The sequence below is a fragment of the Camellia sinensis genome, chromosome 9, assembly GCF_055761805.1.
Source record: "Camellia sinensis isolate YWXY chromosome 9, ASM5576180v1, whole genome shotgun sequence".
NCBI classification, from domain to species: domain Eukaryota; kingdom Viridiplantae; phylum Streptophyta; class Magnoliopsida; order Ericales; family Theaceae; genus Camellia; species Camellia sinensis.
Window position 1 is genome coordinate 49,126,473 of NC_138969.1, and position 21,751 is coordinate 49,148,223.

Consider the following 21,751-nt stretch of genomic DNA (forward strand, 5'->3'; position numbering starts at 1 on the left):
CACATCCACTTTCCATCTTGCCATCAAGTTCCCCACCGATCTTGGAGTCGACACAGTGAGAGGAGAGTAGACTGCGGCCAGAGAGTGTTATGTCGCCTCACTTAAAGAAGTCAAGCTTAAGGAGGCTATGATCATTGAAGGACTCGACATCAGAGACGAGGACGAGCTGGTCAGAGCGGAACCAGTGGAAGAGCTTGTCGAGATCCTCATCGATCCCACCAACACAGCAAAAACTGCCAAGATCGGTAGCCAACTATCCTCCCAGGCTAAGGCCGACCTCACCGCCCTCCTGTTTGAGCACAACGACATATTTTCCTAAACCCACTCCGACATGCCAGGTATTGACCTCTCCTTTATCACCCACTGTCTCAGCATTGAGGCCCATTTCTGACCCATCCACCAGAAACAGCGCATCTTCCACCCAGAGCGCAATGACCTTATTGCTTCTGAAGTAGATAAGCTCCTTAAGGCACAGTTTATCACAAATGTGGACTACCCCAGGTGGCTGTCGAATGTGGTTCTGGTTCGTAAAAATAATGGTAAATGGTGACTCTGTGTCGACTACTCCGACCTCAACCGAGCTTGCCCCAAAGACAGCTACCCTCTTCTTCGCATAGATCTGCTAGTTGACGCCACGGCCGGCCATCAAATGCTCAGCTTCATGGATGCCTTCTCTGGGTACAACCAAATTCTGATGCACCCGTCTGACCAGGAACACACCTCCTTCATCACCGACCGGGGCACCTGCCATTACCGTGTGATGCCGTTTGGGTTGAAAAATACCGGAGTCACTTACCAACGGTTGGTCAATGCCGTCTTCCATCATCAGATAGGCTGGAACATGGAGGTATATGTTGACGACATGCTAGTCAAGAGCAAGCTCTCCACTAATCATCTGGCCGACTTGCGAGAGACCTTCGGCACCCTACGGAAGTACCAAATGAAGCTCAATCCGGAGAAATGCGCCTTCGGCATAGGATCTGGGAAGTTCTTTGGTTTCATAGTCAGTCAGCGGGACATCGAAGCTAACCCCGAAAAGATCAAGGCCTTAATTAAAATGCAGTCACCCAGAGCGGTTAAGGAGGTTCAACGGCTTACTGACCGAGTTGCCACCCTCAACCGCTTCATTTCCCGTGCAACGGACAAATGCCTCCCTTCTTCAAAGTTCTTCGGTAAACTTTTGAGTGGACGACAGAATCCGAAGAGGCTTTTCAGCAGTTGAAACAGTGCATGGCCAACCCCCCTTTACTTTCTCAGGCAATCACGGGTGAACCCCTCTTTCTCTATTTGGCCGTGTCAAACACCGCAATTAGTGCAGCACTCATCAGGGAAGACAACTCTATCCAACGACCGGTCTACTACATCAGTCGGGCTCTCAGGGGAGCAGAACAGAACTACCCATTGCTTGAAAAAATGGCCTTAGCCTTGGTCATAGCCTCAAGACGACTCCAGCCTTACTTCTAGGCCCACTCCATTGTCGTCCTCACCGACCAACCGTTGAAGAAAATCATGCAACAACCAGAGTTGTCCGGCCGACTTATGCAATGGTCAGTCGAGCTCAGCCATTTTGACATCTCCTATCGACCTCGAACGGCGATTAAAGGGCAGGCTGTTGCCGATTTCATCCTGGAATTCACTAATCCCACTCCAACCACAGTTCTTCTGCCCCCGCCACCCCCTACCGAGCCAGAAGACCCCCACTCTTGGACCCTCAACGTCGACGGATCATCTCGCAAAGAAGGCAGTAGGGCTGGTCTCATCCTCACCGCCCTTGAGGGTGGTTATTTCAAATGTGCTCTCCGTTTCTTGTTCGATGCAAGCACTAATGAGGCTGAATACGAAGCATTGATCGCAGGCTTTCGCCTCGCCAGAGACATTGGTATCAGCCACATGCAAGTGTTCAGCGATTCTCAGCTCATTGTCGGACAAATCACAGGGAAATTCGATGCCAAGGACGACACAATGCGGGCTTATAGGGATATTGCAGTCCCTTTCGCCCGCCTCTTCAATAATTTTCACATTCGGTACATCCCTTGGACGAAAAAATCCAAGGCGGATGAAATGGCTCAGTTAGCTTCGGCAGACCAGTCAGACCTCAGCCACGGTGTCCGCCTCAAATACCTGGCCCACCCTACCATTTCCCCAACTCAGTAGCAAGTCTACTTCCTCTAAAATAAACCTATTCCGTGGGCGGCCGACATCTTTTTATTTCTGACAATAGGGGAACTGTCAGACGATAAACAGCAGGCCGCCAAGGTCAGAGCCCAATCGTCCAACTACATCCTTATCAGTGGCCTCATGTACAAACGAGGTTTTTCACGCCCATACCTGAGATGCCTTAATCCTGATCAAGCGAGCTACGTGATGAGAGAAGTCCATGAGGGCGTATGTGGAAATCATTCGGGTGGCAGGTCACTAGTCCACAAAATACTTCGCACCGGTTACTGCTGGCCTACTCTTAACCAAGATACCGCTGAATTTGTGCTTAAATGTGACAAGTGCCAACGCTTCGCCAATATCCCTCATACCCCTCCTACAGAGCTGATCACCCTTTGCAACCCTTACTCGTTTGCCAAATGAGGGATCGACCTAGTTGGCCCATTGCCCACTGGTCGTGGCCAAACCAAATTCGTCTTTGTCGCCATTGATTACTTCACTAAATGGGTGGAAGCAGAACCCCCTGCCACAATTACCGAGCGAAACACAACCAGATTCATCTGGCAGTCAATCGTATGCAGATTTGGCATCCCTCAAGCCATCGTCTCCGACAACGGCAAACAATTCGACAATGCCAAATCCAGGAAATTCTGTGCAGAACTTCAAATCCAACCATGCTTCTCTTTCCCAGGTCATCCCCAAGCCAATAACCAAGTTGAGGTTACCAACCGTTCCCTTCTGAAGATCATCAAAACCAAGTTGGAAGCTGCTAAGGGACTCTAGGATGAGGAACTACCGAATGTATTTTGGGCCTACCGTACTACCGCTCGAACCCCCACTGGGGAGACCCCCTTTCGCTTAACATACGGCGCCGAGGCGGTCATCCCAGTGAAAATCGGTCTGCCTACCCCGAGAATTCTACATCTGAACCCAGAACTAACTGAGGAGCTGCGTCGGGCAGACCTAGACCTAATTGAAGAACTCCGAGAAACCACCGCTGTCAGACGGGCCTCATACCAACAGAAAATGAGAACACATTACAACCGCAAAGTCCGGCCGAGAGAGTTTACCATGGGGGACCTTGTTTTACGCGAAGTAACCCTTGCCACCAAAAATCTGGCTGAGGGCAAATTGGCAGCCAAGTGGGAAGGATCTTATGTCATTAAAGCCAGACCTCGTCCGGGCACTTATTGACTGCAAGACATGGAAGGTCGAGACCTCCCTCATCCGTGGAACGCCGAACACTTGAAGCGTTATTTTCAATAAATTCCTATTTTTGTATTGATCAATTATTGTATTTTCCTTTTTGGTAATCTACACACTCGAATTTTCTTGTTCTTCTATCACATGATGAACATTTTTGGTCAAATGGGCTGCACTTTACATGACAACAATTTTATATCTCAATCATCTGTGTGGTATCTCTATAACGTCCTGATTGCAGCACTCAGCTACAAGCCTCAGCCAGACTGAGTTACTTAAAGCCTCAGCCAGACTGAGCATGAAGAGCTCAGCCAGACTGAGTTACTCAAAGCCTCAGCTAGACTGAGCACCAAGAGCTCAGCCAGACTAAGTTACTCAAAGCCTCAGCCAAGCTGAGCACCAAGAGCTCAGCTAGACTGAGTTACTTAAAGCCTCAGCCAGACTGAGCATGAAGAGCTCAGCCAGACTGAGTTACTCATTGCCTCAGTCAGACTGAGCACAAAGAGCTTAGCCAAACTAAGTTACCTGAAGAATCAGCCAGACCACGTTAATCATGGCTCAACCCAAACTAAGCACGAATGAAGCGCTCGGCCAAGACCATTATTGCAACTTCATGATTGTGGCATAGTTGCCATACTTAGTCAGATTCCAGGTCCACTATTACGTCTCTTCAACACTTTTATAACATGATTTAAAACTTCACATTTTAGGACCTTTGCAGTTCAACATTTTTCAAGTCAGATTGGCTCCCTGTTGGGTCATGATTCGCAGCTTCACGTTTTTCACATTCTTACATTTTAAACTTTACTCTGCATTGAGGTTTTCTTACATTTTAAACTTCACTCTACATTTTAAACTTTCATTCTTTGCAGATCCTCAAACAAATACAGACAATGGCATAAAAACACAAACACAACTCATAATTTTATTCATTCATAAACTTTTACATAAGTTTATTTCATAATTTTATTCATTCACAAACTTTTACATAAGTTTATTTCATAATTTTATTCATTCACAAACTTATACATAAGTCTATCAAAAAAAAAAAAAACACAAAACAACCAACATTCTGAATACAAATTTGGTTCACCCCAATCATTCATCTTCGCTTGAGATAAGGTCTTCTTCTTCAACACCCTCGTCTAAGGGGGTCTGGGCCATGTCGTCTTCGTCGATCTTCACATTGCTGAAGTCCAAGTCTAGGAACAGCTCTTCTGCTTTGTGTTTAAACATCTTCCAGCCGCTGTCCCAGAACGCAGTCATCTCGTGTTTATAGAAGTCTGACCACTAGAAGCTTTGGATCACTTCTTCTTCACTCCTACTCCCAGTGGTCGCCCCCGACGAGCCAGTCCCCCCAGACCCTTCCCTCGCCAAGCTGTTAGCGATCGCGACATCGACAGCCATCTGAAAGTCAGCAGACCCCTTGAACTGCTCTACTGTTGCTACGCACAGGTCGGGGTATGCTGCCCTTTCAAAGGCTGCCTTGGTCCTTTTTTCCTCCAACTCCTTTTCCAACCCCGCCTTCTCTGCCGCTACTCTGGCACGCTCGTCTGCCAGATCCTTCTCTAACCCCGCGATCTTCCAATCTGCTTCTTCCTTTTCTTTGATCGAACTGGCGCACAGATCCTCGTTACAAGTCATCGCCTCATCCCACCGTTCGTTGGCGACAGTGCAGGCTGTCTAGGCCTCTTCTAGTTTCTTCTGCTCGCCAGCCAGCTGGAACTCGAGCGACACCACCTTGTGGTGTTAGTCCTCTAGCTCCAACTTGGCCGCGAGCAGCTCGGTATGGGCACGATCGGCAACATTGCTCTACACCACCGCCAACACCCTCATCTTCTTCACCTTCTGAGCCTCCTCCAACCCCCTGGCACACGCACTCCGTGCAGCCTTCCTCCAGCCTGCGCTCTCCTTCTTGAAATTTTCAAGCTGGGCCTCCACTTGCCCCAACATTTCCCTCTCCTTCCTCACTTCACCCTTCGCTGCCACCGCCTTGTTCAACAGGGCTCCTGCTGAGGCAGTCACCTCCATCTGGGTAGAGCATAAGCCCTTCAGCAGCTCGGCCTCTGTAAAACCAGCTACTGAGCACACGGCTGCGTCTTCAACCACCCCCAACAGGCGATCTGCAGCCATCCTGGCCTTTCTCCCTTCTCCTTCCACTCGCCCGGACACTGCTGGGACGTGGTAGAAAGCGGTCTTTAACCCAGCCCTCTCTCATTTTCCTTGGGGAGCAAGACCCTCCCTAGGCTGTGGCTCTGCCCTCTGCCCAGCGCTACTCGCCCCACTTTCCATTGGTTCTTCAGGGCCAGTCGCCCCACTCTCCACCCTCTTAGCTGCTTCCCCTAACCCCACTTCGGGGGTCTCCTCCGCCGTCGCCTCCTTCATCCTCTTCAGGGCTGGCCCCTCCTCCCTCTCCCTTACCCTTCTCTTCTTCTTTGCCACAACCTCCACCTCCTTGTTGGCCCTTTCCTTCAAAGGATCAATTGGGGGCGGTCGTGGCTCAAATTCACCCAAGTACTTTTCCCCCAGCGGTTTGGGGCGCGGTCGGATCCTCTCCCTCGCGATCAGCTTCGGCAGCCGGTCTACCTATGACTCTTTGAATTTACTGGCCTTGGAGAGAATGGTCCTATCCTTCGCCTCTTGCGCCTTCCTTCTTGCCTCTAATTCCACTGGTTCTAGGTCTCCACCGGTCGGCCGAGGGCCCAACCTTGCAGCAAACAAGGCTGACGGCTGAACGAGCTCGTTCCATTTGGCGCCCTCCTTCTCCCTCCTTCTCCTTCCATGCCTTCACCTTCTTCACGCTCTCCTCAGCTGCTGCCCCCAACTTTGGCTCCACAGACTTGGTGGGCACTCTCCACACCGTGCGTACTCTAACTCCTCCGTTTGCGGACACGTAGAACCACCGCGGCCTCCACCCCTTTATTGATGACGGCAAACCCACCACCAGGCCCTTCCCTGCCGCCGCCTGCAGAGTGACCCAAGTTTCTTGCTGCCCCGAGGCCTTGTAGCATGCAAAACACTCGTCCACTGTCATAGCCGTCCCCTCGTTTGCCCTCGGTCACGCGCTTGCACAGGCCAGTCCAATCTTCCACGCGTTGGGCATTAGTTGACCCGGCGCCACTTCCAACCGGTTTAGGACATCCACTACCACCGGCAGAAGCGGCAACCTCAACCCTCCCTTCAACGCCTCCTCGTAAAGGGCAAACTCCCCCGGTCAGGCGTCGGATGGCCTCTCCTTCGTTGTCGGTAGCTTTAACTCTATTTTTGCGGGAATCTGGTATTTCTCGCGTATACCCACCAAGTCCTCCGCAGTAATGGTCGACTTATCGGCCTTCGTATGCTAGTGATCTGGCTGATTAGCTGCGCAGCTGCTATCATTGTGGACGAATGAGGTCGCCCCACCGACAACCCCTCGCTTCTCACCCGCCTCCCCGTCCGGTATTGTTTTGCCAAATCCACCGCATCGTCGTTACCCAATGGATCGACCCTTGCGTTTGTTGCTTCTTTTTGGGCCATCTCTCTTGTATGTCTGCAAATAGCTTCAGATGATGGTGCGAGATAGTTCACGAAGTGTTGCAGGTGTGTATCACTAGCAACGAAGGAGTTTACACTTGGAATATTTTGGTTGTTTGCAAAAAGATACATGAAATGGATAATACCAAAAGCCCAAGGTTTGCCTATATTCCAAGGGTCACAATTAAATTTCGCCAGTTTGAAATTTTTCAAAAAAATCTGCCAAAACTGTCTTTTCGACACCCTATAATGACCTATCGTTTCACTTTTTACCCAACGCTTAACCTTCCCCACTACAGGATCCTGCCATGTGTACGACCACGATTCACTGCCCCCCACCTACCTTGTCTTTTCCACTTCAAATCACTACGTTCCCCGCCGTCCCTCGAGCCCCGCGCACCACCACCCCTCCTTCGCAGTCGGCCCTCCTCATGATCGATCCTTTCCCTCGGCCACCCTTCGCGGTCGGCCCTCCTCATGGTCGATCCCCCTACTCGGCCACCCTTCACGATCGGCCCTCCTCGTGGTCGGTCCCTCCGCTCGGCCACCCTTCGCGGTCGGCCCTTCTCATGGTTGGTCCCTCCGCTCAGTCACCCTTCGCGATCGGCCCTCCTCATGGTCGGTCCCTCCGCTCGGCTACCCTTTGCGGTCGGCCCTCCTCACGGTCGGCCTTCACCCTGCCGGTCTCTCACAACCCTCGTTTTCTTTATTATTCCCTTCGTTGGGCTAAAGCTGCACTTGAGAATGGGGAACTACTAACATGGGTAAGCCCATAAAGATTATAGCCCACCATTTAGGGCCCAATACATAACTGAAATACTAAAGCCCAACATTGCTGAAGCCCCACGTAGCAATAAGAACCAATAATAGCAAGACACATGGCAAGAGAAGGGCAAGCCACATAAGCAAACAAAGATCTACAAAGTTATTGCCACTGCACATCGCCATTAATGAAGCCCCTTACAACATTTATTGTGATAACCCCTCTCCGTCGAGATAGAACGCCTTCACCATGAACAAGGTAAGCTAGAGCATAGACTTTCGGCCAAGGTAACAGGTCGGAAGGGACAACGAAATGATTATTGGAGGATATAAACAGACGTCGAAGACAAGAAGAAGGTTAAGTTTTTCTATCTCTAATTCATCTCTACATTCAGCTTCTCTCTCTAACTTGCTCGTCGGAGGGTTCACTGGGGGACTTCCCATTCCCCGTTGAACTCGTGTACAGGTCTTCTAGTGGGCTTGATCACTTGGACACCAGTTTGGGAAGCGTGGATCAGCCCGACCCGTTCCATCTGGAACCCGCTGTATCATCAGTAAGTTTTTATAGTCTATTTCTCAACAGTTTAAGAGGTTTTGTTTATGCATTTTTTAATTTTAAGGAATCAAAGTGATATTTATAAATAATTTTAGAGCTCTATGTAAATAACCCTTTTTGTTTTAGGCATATTGAAAAAGATAATTCTATCCTTAATGCGAAATTACTGGCAAAACAAGGGGCAATTAAGGAACCTAGGCTTATATATACATATCACTAGTCTTTATACAGGAAATTCTATTTTCACATACTTAGTTATCTCAGTATACATCTTCTTTCAGTATACATACTTATAATTTGATTATTAATTAATTTTTTCAATTCACACACTAAAAGTTAAAATTATACTCTTCACTCATAATCATTGTATACATATCACTCAACTCTCATTTCCACACATTTGTTGAGTGACCCTGCTTCGAGATTTGTAGATCTATTGTAGACTCACGTGAAGACCATTCAAGACCATAGTGTGAAGTAAAGACAAGGTCCTCTATTGAAGACCTCCATTAAAGACTCTATTGAATCTCTATTAAAAACACAACTGAAAATTCTCCAAAAATATTGTTGAAAATGAGGCATCTTTCCATTTTGGTTATTGCATTTACCATTTTCAGATCTCTGTGCACTCTATTGCAGTAAAACTCTCGTTTTATTTTTTTTATTTATTTTATGTTTTTCGATTTGGGGATTTCGACACTGGTTTTTTGAAATTATATATTTAATTCGAAACTTAACTTCTGAATAAAAGTGATTAGTTCGACAAATATGTTCTAAAAAAAAAAAAATCGACAGTTGATATCTGAATATTATGAAATAATTCGGCAGTTAATGTCCAAATATAATAAAATAATTTGACATTGGTTGTCCGACTAAAAATCGCGAAAGGAAAAAAAAAAAACAAAGTTCTGCACGAAAAAACTAAACCTTTTATTACTAATAGAGTATAAATCTAGATATTAAAGCAATATGAGAGTTGTTATGAGAGTATTGCTTTACAAGCAATAGTGCATAGCAAACAAAGTAACAATAATGAAAAAAACCTATGGTTTAGTTTTTTTTTTTTACTCAAAAGGTGTACATTAAGAATTTTTTTTTTTAAAAGATGTGTACAAAGAATATTTTCATATAATATTATAAGTGCTAGTGGATGTCCATTATAGTTATTTTAGTTTAAGGTATAATTGGCATTAAAATAAAATTTTATTAAGTGTATACTAAAATAATTAGGGGTGTAAAAATAGAATTTCCTTCTTTATACATCCTTACAAAAAACCCTAGCACATAGATCAGGTCATAGATGAGAACATTCTCGCTTTCTTCAAAGACTTTCTCAAACAACGATCGATCGGAATGGAAGGAGTGAGGAGAGAGATGATGATCAATGGTGGGAATTTGTCGAGGAGGTTATCTAATGGCCATCCGATCCCCAAGCAAGGTCAGGTAAAGGTTGCGATCATGTTGACTCTATCCTACTCTTTCGCTTCTCTCTTCTCTTCCAGTGCTCAATCTCATCACTCTCACTAAATACGCCAAAACCCAACTCTCATCTCATGATTTTGTAGAGAGAGAAAGAGAGTAGGAGAAGAACCCAATTTTGAAAGTTTAAAGGGAGAAAGGTATGGTTGTAAATTTGGCCCAGCCCAGCCCAGCCCGGGCCGGGTCGACCCATGTCAGGCCTTCCGGGCTCCCGCCAAAATTCAGGCTGGGCCGGGCCGACCCACGGACCAAAAACATTAGGTCCAGGGGGTATTCGAGCCTTGGGCGGGCCTGGGCCTGGGCTAGGGCTTGGGGCGGGCTTAGGTGGGCTTGAACAAATTTTTTTTTTTTTTTAATTTTTTCTTCCAAAATTTTATTATTTTCCACTAAAAAAAATACTGGGCCTCAGGCAGGGCCTCAAGCGAGATGGACCAGACTTCAAAATGATGGCCTAGGCCCAAGCCTAGGACCTTAGACTAGACTCAGGCTCAAGCCTAAATGGGCTGCGAGTGGGTTTCGAGCTGCCCATAGGCCACGAGCCACGAGTCATTTTTACACTCTTAGAGGAAGAGGGAGAGAGAGAGAGGGGGGTTTTTTTTTTTTTTTGTAAGAGAGAGGTGTTTGATAATTAGGGGTGTAAAAATGGCCCACGGCTTGTAAGCGGCCCGAAGCCCACCCACTGCCCGAGATGGGCCCGACCCGTTTGGACCCGAGCTCAACCTGAGCCCCTGGGCTTCGGCCTGGGCCATTATTTTGAAGCCTGGCTCAACTCGTGGGCCCGTCTTGCCTGGCTCGGTCCGTGGCCCAGCCTATTAGCCCGCTTAAGGCCCACTTAAGGCCTGACCTGCTTGAGGCCTAGTGCCTTTTTTAGTAGAAAATAATAAAATTTTGGTTGAAAAAATATAAAAAAAAGAATGGTCAGGCCTGCCCATGCCCAAGGCCCAAATGTCCCTGGACTTAATTTTTTGGGTCGTGGCCCGTCTTGAGTTTTGAAGGGAGCCCGTGAGGCCCAACATGGGCCGGACTGATCCCAAGCCCGAGTGGGCCAGGTTAGGCGAGGTCGGGCCAAATTTGCACCCCTATTGATAATGTACATTGTAGAAGTTACATGATAATATTATGATGCACCTTAGTTCAAATTTTTTTTTTTCTCTTTATTATGGGATTTTGTTGGCTGTTTGATCATTTTGATTCTAATTGTGGTTTAATGTTGTCATTCAAAACCCCCCGCCATAAAAAAAATACTATGTAGTATCGTCACTGTCACTGCATCCATAGGCTTGGAGTCAAGAATAACCAGTTGTCTACCAAATTTAATTTAACCCATAGAAAGGAATTCATTACTAAGGCACCAATATAATTCAACTACACGTCACAGAAGAATACAAAATCGATTGGATTATAGTGTGAATAGAATAATGATAATAAATGTAAGCCCATTAGAATAAAGGCAATATGGGCCTGATGGTAACAAATTTTTCATAATAATCAAATTTTTTTTATTGATAATAAGTGGATGATAAATGATGAATATTATAAAAATTACATGAAATTAAGTGTTCAATATGAATGGAAGTCTAATGTACAAGTCGTTGGGTATAGGGATTTTTGGGTGACAAATTATTCATGTTGATTAATCAAGATAGATTTTAAATTTTAATTATGTATTATTGTTAGTGGCTTTTTTAATTCATTGATCATGATTTAGTTGATATCATGTGGACAAAATCTCACTTGTCATTGATGTCTATACGAATGTAAAAATTGAATAAAATCAACTGTCGATTTGGATTTAAAGAAGTGAATCAAATTGATTATTTTGATGTTTTCTCTTATTATTGGTCTATTTTCCAAAGCGATTTATTTTGACAATAGCTAACAGTTAAGCCAGTTATTATAGAGCTAATAAAGCACCACTACATTGAAGGATGAAGAATTATTTTCTTTTGCATTCTTATGTGCGTAAGGCGGAAGCTCCAAAAATGATTTTCAAAAATGGGTGATCTGATATCGAATCACAATGAATGTTTCGGTAGTTACCTTTGGGGGTCTTTATTTTTGGTTAACTTCTCTTTATTATTCTATTATTGATCATAAGCATAGTAATTAGTAAAGTATCATGCGAATTTAGAATTCAATTTTAAAGGTCAAGGCTCTCCTTATTTTCTTTTCCTTTCTTTGTCTTCCAATTGTGTGTTTCATTAAGGTCCCATGTGGGCCTTCAGTTGTATAGATTTTGGAGAACCACTAACCTTATAATTTGAAAAAAAAAATATATTAAGTCATAATTAAAAAAAAAAAAAAAAAATCATAACTAAATACAATATGAGACACAACTAAGTAATTCATGAGTCATAATTAAAATAATGTCTTAATTAAAAAAGAAAATTAGTCATAACTAAAATAAAAATAATAATAATAAAAAACATATCTAAGGGTGTATATGGCACACCCTTTTTAAAGGGGTATATTAGAAGAGTCCAACTTGTCTCAAGTTGAGATCAAGACTGGACCCATCCAGTTCAGTCCATGAGGCTCATTTTTTGGGCCCGTTTTGATAATCCGAACCGTTCAATGTGTAGAACTCATCGAGTACTACATGCCCGTAAGAAATCACATTGATCGGATATCAATAGCTATGTGATCAAATCAGTTTTGTATAAAAAAATGGATGGTAAAAAAATTAACGGTTGATAAAAAACTGTTTTGTTCACATAGCTGTCGATATCCGATCAACATGATTTTTTACAAGCATATAGTACTCGACGAGTTCTAGACATTGAATGGTTTGGATTATTAAAACGGGACCCGTGATGGGCCCCCACAGGCCCAACAGCACGGTCCAATCCGATCTTGAACTGGACCAAAGCCACTGCCTATTAGAATTTCCCATGAACTTTTCTTAAAGACAGATTTTTGGAAAAATTTGAGGCCATTGAGTGTTTTTAATAATTTTCCCTAACTATGTTACTTCAGTTGCCCATTCTTATACATTCTTATTTAAAAATTTAATGTGTCAATCATTAATCATTGTTCGAGGTAAATGTTGATAATTTCACTTTCATTGTAAGAGTTGCATTGAGATGTTTATTTGTACCCATCAAGCCATTATTTGTGGTGTTTGTTGAACTTTAATTGGCTGATTTAATGTAATTAATACTCTCCTATCAATTAAAAAAATTAAAATAAAAAGGAATTTGAGCAGATGAGTAAGAAATCTAATCTAAGTCCAAGTCCCACGCTATTGGGACTGGGATTATTTGCTGCAAGAACACAATTATGAAACATAAAATAATAAAATATTTGTAATCTCAATATGTTATTTTTGTAATTTAAAATATATTTACATATTTTAATACATATCGAAATACCTTTTATACACTTTTTAACAATTTCCTAGTAGTATTATTGGGAGAGAGGTGCTCTTCCTAAGTGGAGTTTGTGCATATGCTTATTATCGCACCTCTCATCATTTGGGGGCTTAAAAAGAGAATGATCTGATAGAAATTGACATATATCTATATCACTTTGCTTATAAAATCACCATGTGCAAAACAAAAAAGATAGGCCACACAAAACCACATTCCTACGTGTCTAACACTAGCTTAGTACTAATCTCTACTCGTTTTTTGAGTTTTAAAAACGTGCACGTTGATCATATGTCAAGTAAATTGTTGATGACACTACCCATTAGTACATACCACTCCCAATTTAGCAACAAGTTATTTGATGCTCGTGTATTGTGATTAATAGAAAGAATGAATTTTATGATTTTGTATTGAATAATTAAAGAATAACAGAAAATATAATAATTTATAATTAGTTAAGAATATGATCCCGTAATACTCTTGAACCATGAAATAATTTTTTCAATTTAAATGCATCATATGTCTCATCAAATTGGCAATTGACATAGATAGTTACGTATGTCAAATTTGGTATCAAATTCTTCACTATGGAAGCAATAAAAGTACATCTATTGCATTTAATTTTGTTTTTCTTTTTGTTTTTTTTTTTTACCGACATGTTGCTTTTAAAAATAAAAATCAAATTGTATTTCTTCTTTTTGTTGTCACCTTATCAATTTATAGTATAATATGATTTAGGGGGAAAAAAAACCGAACTTTGACTCTTGTAATAAAATAAATCTTGAAATTTTTAATTTTGACAATTTAAATCTCAATATTTTAATTTGTTTTTAATTTAAACCATCTATCTATTTTTATTAAGTAAAATTGATTGGGAAAAAAAATATTTTAGTCATTAAACATAACATAAAACGTAAAATGTCCAAAATAACTTTCAAATTTGACATATTGGTTGGAAATGTCGCTTTTAAATATGCCAAATTGGCACATGAGCCTTTAAAAAAAGTGAAATGACTTATCCATCGAATTTGTTGTCAATCGTCCGAATTTGTGTCAACCGGATGACCACCCCGATGACCAATTGCACTCTCTCGTCTACCGCAGTCGTCACTCTCGTCTACCATGATCATCACCTTGTCATTCGGACGATCGATATGAATATATTCAAACAATTCGGATGACGCCAAATTCGGTGGATGTAAAAAAAAAAATTGGCATTCCCAAATTTGAAGGTTTATAGAAACACTGCAACAAGTAGTTTAGAGTTTGTCCGAGTATTAAATTGTTTATTTATTTCCCATTGTGCACTGTTTTTGTCCAATGTAATTCTATTACCGACTGACCCCCAAAAAAAAAAAAAAAAAAAAAAAAAAAAAAAAAAAAAAATCGTGTCTGCTTATCTTACTGAACTAATTCACATTCCTGGTTAAATATGATGTTATCATATAAGGTGTTAGAATATTTCTAGTGAAATATATTTCATGACTCTTGGAGAGATGGTTCACTAATAGACCGAGAGATAAGTAATTCGACTGTTTAACATTCAAGATTATAGCCCTATTTGGTAGGGCTTATTTCTAACTTATTTCAGCTTTTAGCTTAATTTAAGCTATTTTGATGTGTTTGGTTCCGCTTAATAATGGAGCTTATAGCTTTTTGTAAGTCAAAAATCAACTTATTCTTTGAGTGGGGGAGAAGAAACTTAATTTATAAGTCAAAAATCAGTTTATGTTCACAGCTATAAGCTATAAACTGTTAGATTATAAATTATAATCACTTTTTCACAGCTCTACCAAACGAGGCCTATATCTTAGTTTGGAAAAGTGATTCTAACTTGAGTAAATAATCAAAACTCACTTTCTTTTTCCAACTCAATAGAGTTTTTATTGAAAGGCAACAATGACAAAAATAAGAGATGTATAAATGAAAAAACTTGAATCAACAACACATCAATCGTCATCTTCATGACATTTACTACAAATGTTTCACATATGAAATGATTCTTTTAATTCTTTAGATGTTGCTTCACCTTTTGATTTGTATGAATATAGAATATTACCTATATCCTTTAATTCTATAATTACTCAGCCATCAATTTTTATCACTTTGAAAAATAATTTCATGAATATTACTATATGTTGAAGCTGAAGCAGCGCTGGAAACTAGTCCAACACAAAAAGCTTCAATTCTTGAAGAACCCTAGTGATCGGATAACTCCTTTACACCCAGGAAAAAAAATACTAATTGAACAATCATCCTATCCTCGAGTTATCCCTGCCAAATACTAGTGTGGTTGCCCAGTTCACCGCGACATAAAACCTATTCCTCCAGCTGACGACACGAGTCAGGTAAGCAGAGCGCCAAATCAGCCAGCTTACAAACCCAGCATGGGAGACTCCCTTTGCATCCTGTTGAAATAAAGATAGTGAAAAAAATACTCATGTTTTAATCAATGTAGTAAAACATATGGGTCTCCTTTTTAAAAAATAAGTGGAAGTCGGCTTTTTTTAGTTTAAATTATTTTCATTTTTGTTAAATTTTTTTAAAATAAGTTTACTTTCTTTAATTTTTAGATCAGACTTGAATAAACATTCCTAAAAGTAAATTTTTTTAAAATTAAATTTGGATTTTTTAAAAATAAACCAATTTTTGTAAGACTTTTTTGATAAAACTTGGCTTATCTTCGTTTTAGTGAATTTTTTTAAAAAATGACTCAAATTTATTTAATTCTAGAATCAGGTAGTGAAGATGTACCCAAAAAGTAGAAAAAATTGATTGAAACTCGAAAAAAATTTCAAAAAAACAAAACAAAACAAAAATAAGCTCACTATGTAGTTTTAGCCAAATGAATATGAAAGTTAGGTATTGGTTGTTTTAAAATATAGTACTAACCGGTTTTGGGTTTAGAGCCAATGGTTCGGGCATGGCAATGTCATTGAACCACTTAACAGAATTGAAAGTTTAAAAAGTAGAAAGATGAAACAAATTGGAGTACAAGAGTTCTTCATGATTAGAAAAGCAGGTGCCAAGTCCTATCTTGGAAAGGCCATATAACTTCTTACTTGCACAAGATGAACATGTATAAAATATATAAAATATGGGTTCGGTTTCTCTCCAGTCTACGGAACTCAATTTTGAAAGGAACTAAACCCTAAAATATAAATTCTTACATTTTGCATTTTCAATTTTAGCAGCATATGTTGGGGAGTTCAGAATGGAATCATCACAAAACAAACTTGAATATACCTTAGTTTGGCGAAGGTCAACCAGCGCCTTGTAGCGCCCTACAGATGCCATGCTTCCGAGATGTTTGTACACAAAAGAATCTCCCAAAGCGACATCCTTTGCACACGAAGCCTTTCCGCCGTTTTGTTGCCCAAGTTTGTTAAACAACTCCACAAGATATTTCCCTTCCCTCTCCGCAACCTGCTCACAAATGTGTTGTCATATAACATACGAGTAGTATAAAAGCCAAAGAACTCAATTGTTTGCCCTCTCAAAAAAATATAAGTATGCATTGAACTCCTTAAATTATCACCCCAATTCTGATTTGAGAGTCTATGCTCTAAAAAAAGTAAATACAAATTTTTTTAAAAAAATATTTAAGAAAAGATCAGTATGGAAAAATGCTCTACACAAAAGTGAGAGGAAGGTATACTATTGAAGGAAGAAACTGCAAAGAACTCGAGGAATCTGACCTGTGCTAGAGCTGGGAGCACTTGCTTCCCTGTTTGTTCAAGAAAACCAGCACAATCTCCAATTGCAAACACATCTTCAATGGAAGGAACACGTAGCCATTCATCAATGCCAATCCTGTCACGCCCCAAAAAGGAAAATTTAATTGATGGTTTCCACAATTGAACTGCAGGGAGAAAAAGAAAGAAAGAGTAGGAGCATTGTGGGTGAGCATACCTTCCACCCGGGGCCTTGGGGAGGTTTAGTGACTTCACAAACTCAGAGGGACCAACCCCAGTAGACCATACCAGGAGACCATAAGGAACATCACTCCCATCACTAAGTACAAGCTTTTTGGGATGCACCTCTTTAACCACACCTCGTACAAGTCGAACACCATACTGATACAAAGTTTCAACTGTCACTGAGAATTCATAAAAAAAAAAAAAAAAAAAAAAAAAAACCTACAGATGAAGTATCATCCATGGTTTAGGAAAACGATTCAAATTACCTTGGTTAAGTGTTTTGTGGCATACTGGCGTAGTCCAACATCAAAAGATGACAAAATCTCATTTGCCTAAAATATTGAAACAACAGTTAACAAAGGCTACTTGTTCACATTTGCATTGTATTGTAGATTGTTCGGGAATAAGTATAAAAGAAAGAACACGATAATACCTCAATGAGAGTGACACGGATGTAATTTTTCACATGAGCATACTGGTCACTGACATCTCTCGTGATAAAATCGCTCAATTCACCACTAAACTCCACCCCGGTAGGGCCACCTCCAATAACAACACAGTGTAACAGGCACTCCTTTTCTTCTTCTGATATGCCTGCAATTACAGATTGAATTCTAAATTCACAATTATATAAATGCCAATATTTATCAGCAGTAATTCTTAGGATGCATACACTGATCCAGCCCATAAATAAATGATTAAGACACGTGAGTCCTAAAGAAGTTGTAATTAAAATGTTTTAAGGAATAGTGAGATAATTGCTAGGCACACCAGATGTATTTGGACAATATAGAATTCCATTTGTCTTGATAATAAGTCTTAGACCTATGAATGCTGAATTTAAAGCTGTTTACTGTGATATTGATTAGACCACATCTTACACACTTCCGATCATTTCCTCTCTAATCTTATTTTCGTAGACAAATCCAATCCTGATTTTAAAAGCATAAACATAAACTACACACTCTTCATACGCATAGATTCAGAACATTCTTTCCCATTAGTTGCATACTATTTTTAACGACAGAATCCCTATAAATCACACAAGCCAAGGTTTTAAGACTAATTGCAATTAGGAAAAATTAGCAGGATATCAGTCAAAAAGAAGTGAGGAAAACCAAAATGAATTGCCATCCCGTCTTTCAATTCCTCTGTTTTTGGCACTTGTAAGATATTAAATCCATGTATTTCTGTTTACACTAGGAATAGGAAATTTGTGATCAAAAAATTATGAATCACCTGGATTTTCAGAGAGCATAAGGTTTAAGAGAAGCTTCTTCCTAATTTCTTGGGCGTGATTCACTTCACGCAGAAAAAATGCATGTTCCTTCACTCCCTTTATACCAAAGGTCAAGGGTTCGGCTCCAGCAGCAATCACAAGCTTGTCATATGCTACTTTGAATCGGTAAGGTTCATTAGGAAGTCCATCATTCACAATCGTCTCACAATACACCTGATTCAGTGAAGCCACATTAGTAATAAGTTTATAATAATTGTGACTGCACAAATCAGAATGATATATCTCTCTCTCTCTCTCTCTCTCTCTGCGCTTTTGTTTTCTGTATACTAATAGATAACCCACATATTGAAAAGAATTCATATTCCAAAAAAGAATGACAAAACTGATTCTCGTTGAGCAAGAATGTTAAAGCATAAATACTCATGATTCCTTTCATCTATCTAGGCAAGAAAATCTATAATTTGTTTGAATTATGTCCCTGAACAGAAGATGTACTCACTTCATGTTTGTCTGTGTCAATACCATTGCAAGAAGCCAAGTAAAAGTAGGAATTCGGGTCCTTTGCTAGTGCGGGCTGTATATGACCAACAGGCTCAGCTACAGACCGGAACTCCAAAGTTCCAACACAAGTTGAAGCAAGCAAAGGAGTGAAAACCATATGATTCCTTGGCGATATGCAAACAACATCATATAATTTGGTGTCAAGCCCTTTAAGGAATCGACAAGCTGCCCATCCAGTACCTAAGACGACAACCCTGGGCTTTTCACCCGGTCTTGTAGCTGCCAAAGTAGGATACTTCAGGGTCTCACACTCTGAATCAGATTCCACTATAACCTCCTGTGCCTGAGGAAACTGATATTGTGGGGTTACCCTTATGCCCCTGCTCCAGAAATTCATGTGATCGGTCTTTTTGATGCTCCAAAGGCATGACAGATTGCCATGTGCTGTGCCATTTTCAACAGAACGTAAGGAACACTTACTTGTCGACACACTCTCACAGATGATATCTCTCTCGTTTGTGTAATTACCAATGGCACCTCCAGACCGCCTCAAGCCAGTCCTTGCAAACCTTGCTAATGCCATATCAGTACGTATCAGTTCTTTGAGCAAGAGCTGATACTACCCTTGGGACCTCTTCTTTGAAAAAAATCCAACTTAGTTGATTGGATTGAATTTGCACTGAAATAGTTATTATATGATTTGAATGAGCTACACAAATTTGAAAAGTTGCAAAAGAAAGACAGCATTGTAAAGAGAGCAGTTCAGGACAGTTGAAGCTCTAGTCCAAAGGACATGGCTTAGATACCAAGTGACTAGTAAACAAAACAAACTTCAGCGTTGCTCATTAGCTGTTGGTAGCAACAATGACAAACCTATTTGTAATAGTCTAAAATCTAAAAGGATCTAAAAACCAAAAAGAAACTAGTATTCCTCCATTATCAAACACATCTGCTAATAGAAAAATATATTGACCGTGGACACGTGTTTTCCAATCCAAGGTCCAAACCATATGATTTGACAGAGCATGTAATCAATCAATTTGAATCCTAATGTTTGAATCCAGAAAATTCGTTATTCAGACCACCAAGATGTGTTGATGAACCAAAGACATCAATACATCTTTTGTACCAAGTTATCCATATTCAGGCTTTAGAACAAACAATTAGAGGGCTATAATTTTTAATCTAACAACCCTGTATAAACAACTACTCCATAAAACAATCATTAACTGTTAATTTGTAAGAAAGCTAAGAATTCCCAGCAGATTGGCACCAAATATACTTGGATGACATTTTATACAGATCAAGCATCAATCAGCAACAAAACAGAGTCCATGTGCCAAAGAAAAGAACCCTATTAAAATGTTCATAACCAGTTTTGAATGTCTAGTAAAAGCGATTCATAAGTTCTATAAATCAATGACAAATTTGAAATGGAGCATTTTTTTTAAGATTAGGAACAAACTGTATGCAGAATGGTATAAAGGAAAATTCAAGTGAAAAAGGGTTTATGCCAGATCCAAGAAGCTTCATGAAATATTTCACAATCAAGATTACTATTACATAAACAAAAACTCCACTCTTTGTTTTTTTAGAAAAAATAAAATAAAACTTGAAGAAACAAATCTAGCAACATCATCTATAGCTAAATCCAAGCTCAGACCCACATCAGAAATGTGAATGAATATTAGTAAAAACTGTTACTTTGTTCTGAATAGGTTCAAACAACAAACATCACATAAATGCATATATATATATATATATATATTTCATCTGGGTTACACATAACAATTCTATTTCTTTGTAAAAGGGGGGAAAAAAAATCTTACTAAAATAAAACGATCAAACATAATGTTATAATCTCATTTTAAAAATAGAAAAAACAAAAATAAAAACTTTATATGTGTAGCATAATGTATAATATGAAGAAGAAAGGGTGGAACAGAACACATACCCACAATCTCAGGAGAGGCAAAAAGCCTCTGAATTCTTTGAAGACAGGGTTAGAGAAAAAACATTAAACTTGGGTCATTATATATAGACACTTTCTATAATAATATAATGTGTATATGTGTGTATAGTACTGTGTTTCAAACGAACCCGAGTTCTAGGAAGCATGCTGGCGTATATTAATCGTACTATGTTTTCTATGGAAAATTGGAGGAGAGAGAATGGAAAGTGTTGGAAAGGAAAGAGGAAAGAAAGTAGTAGATGGGAAAATTGGCATTTTTGGTTTACATACGACGTCGCGTTGTAATGAAACGCTGGCGTTTGTTGGTCATATTGCTGCTGTTACTCTCTCTTTCACCGATGGCATAGGTCATAAATTTAAATTTAAATTTAAATAAAAATAAAAAAAATAATAATTAAAATATAGAGTCTCTATTCCCACTTTATTTTACTCTAAAAACACTTTCTTCTTTATTTTTATTTTACATAATTATTATTTTCACTCAACTTTACTTCAAATATACCCTTCTATATATAATAAAAACAAAAAAAAACAATATTTAAAAAAAAATAAAAATATTAATACTTTTAAAATATAATAACATTTCATTTATATTTCATATACATTTACACGCAAGAAAGAACTGGAACAGGTAAATTGAAGGGCCGCCATATAGGCTACACTCATTAAAATTGACGGTTTGGTCAACTAGAATTAATGGTCCAATAGAATTGCTTAACTTGTCTGTCAATTAAAAAAATAAATAATATTAGAATCATGAAAAAAATATTAGGATTATTCAAAAATTCGTTTAAATTGGTAATTTGAACCGAATCAGACCGAATTATACGATTTGATTCAGTTCTATTAAGAATTAGTTCGGTTTCGGATTAAGAAATATGAAAACCGTAAAAACGGTTCAGTTAATAGATTTTTTGAAAAAATCGCAGTTCGAACCGAATCGAAGCGAACCGAATTTTAAAAGATATATATATATATATATATATATATATATAATATCAAGTTTTATTTTTATTAATTAGTTTTTTATAATTTTAATGATATTATGATAGTATAGATTTGTAATATTAAGTAATGTCT

General features: G+C 39.9%; 1 protein-coding gene across 1 annotated transcript; it reads right to left on the minus strand.

Moving 5' to 3' along the window:
• Positions 1-14,938: 14,938 nt before the first annotated feature.
• On the minus strand, positions 14,939-20,885 carry LOC114320169 (internal alternative NAD(P)H-ubiquinone oxidoreductase A1, mitochondrial). The gene is made up of 9 exons (XM_028267294.2): positions 20,654-20,885; positions 18,698-19,378; positions 18,198-18,411; positions 17,392-17,552; positions 17,225-17,290; positions 16,951-17,114; positions 16,737-16,851; positions 16,285-16,464; positions 14,939-15,446 (listed from the first exon to the last, which is right to left on the minus strand). The coding sequence occupies exons 2-9, from the start codon at positions 19,280-19,282 to the stop codon at positions 15,291-15,293; spliced, it is 1,641 nt and encodes a 546-aa protein (XP_028123095.2). The 5' UTR covers positions 19,283-19,378; positions 20,654-20,885; the 3' UTR covers positions 14,939-15,290.
• Positions 20,886-21,751: the final 866 nt, after the last annotated feature.

What these genes read in the sequence shown, in the direction of transcription:
- LOC114320169 (XM_028267294.2), bottom strand. Translation starts at nt 19,282, where the DNA reads ATGGCATTAGCAAGGTTTGCAAGGACTGGCTTGAGGCGGTCTGGAGGT. An exon ending in CCCAAGGCCCCGGGTGGAAG is followed by an intron (nt 16,852 to 16,950) that starts GTATGCTCACCC and finishes GGGGCGTGACAG; the next exon opens with GATTGGCATTGATGAATGGC. An exon ending in TTGACCTTCGCCAAACTAAG is followed by an intron (nt 15,447 to 16,284) that starts GTATATTCAAGT and finishes TTATTTCAACAG; the next exon opens with GATGCAAAGGGAGTCTCCCA.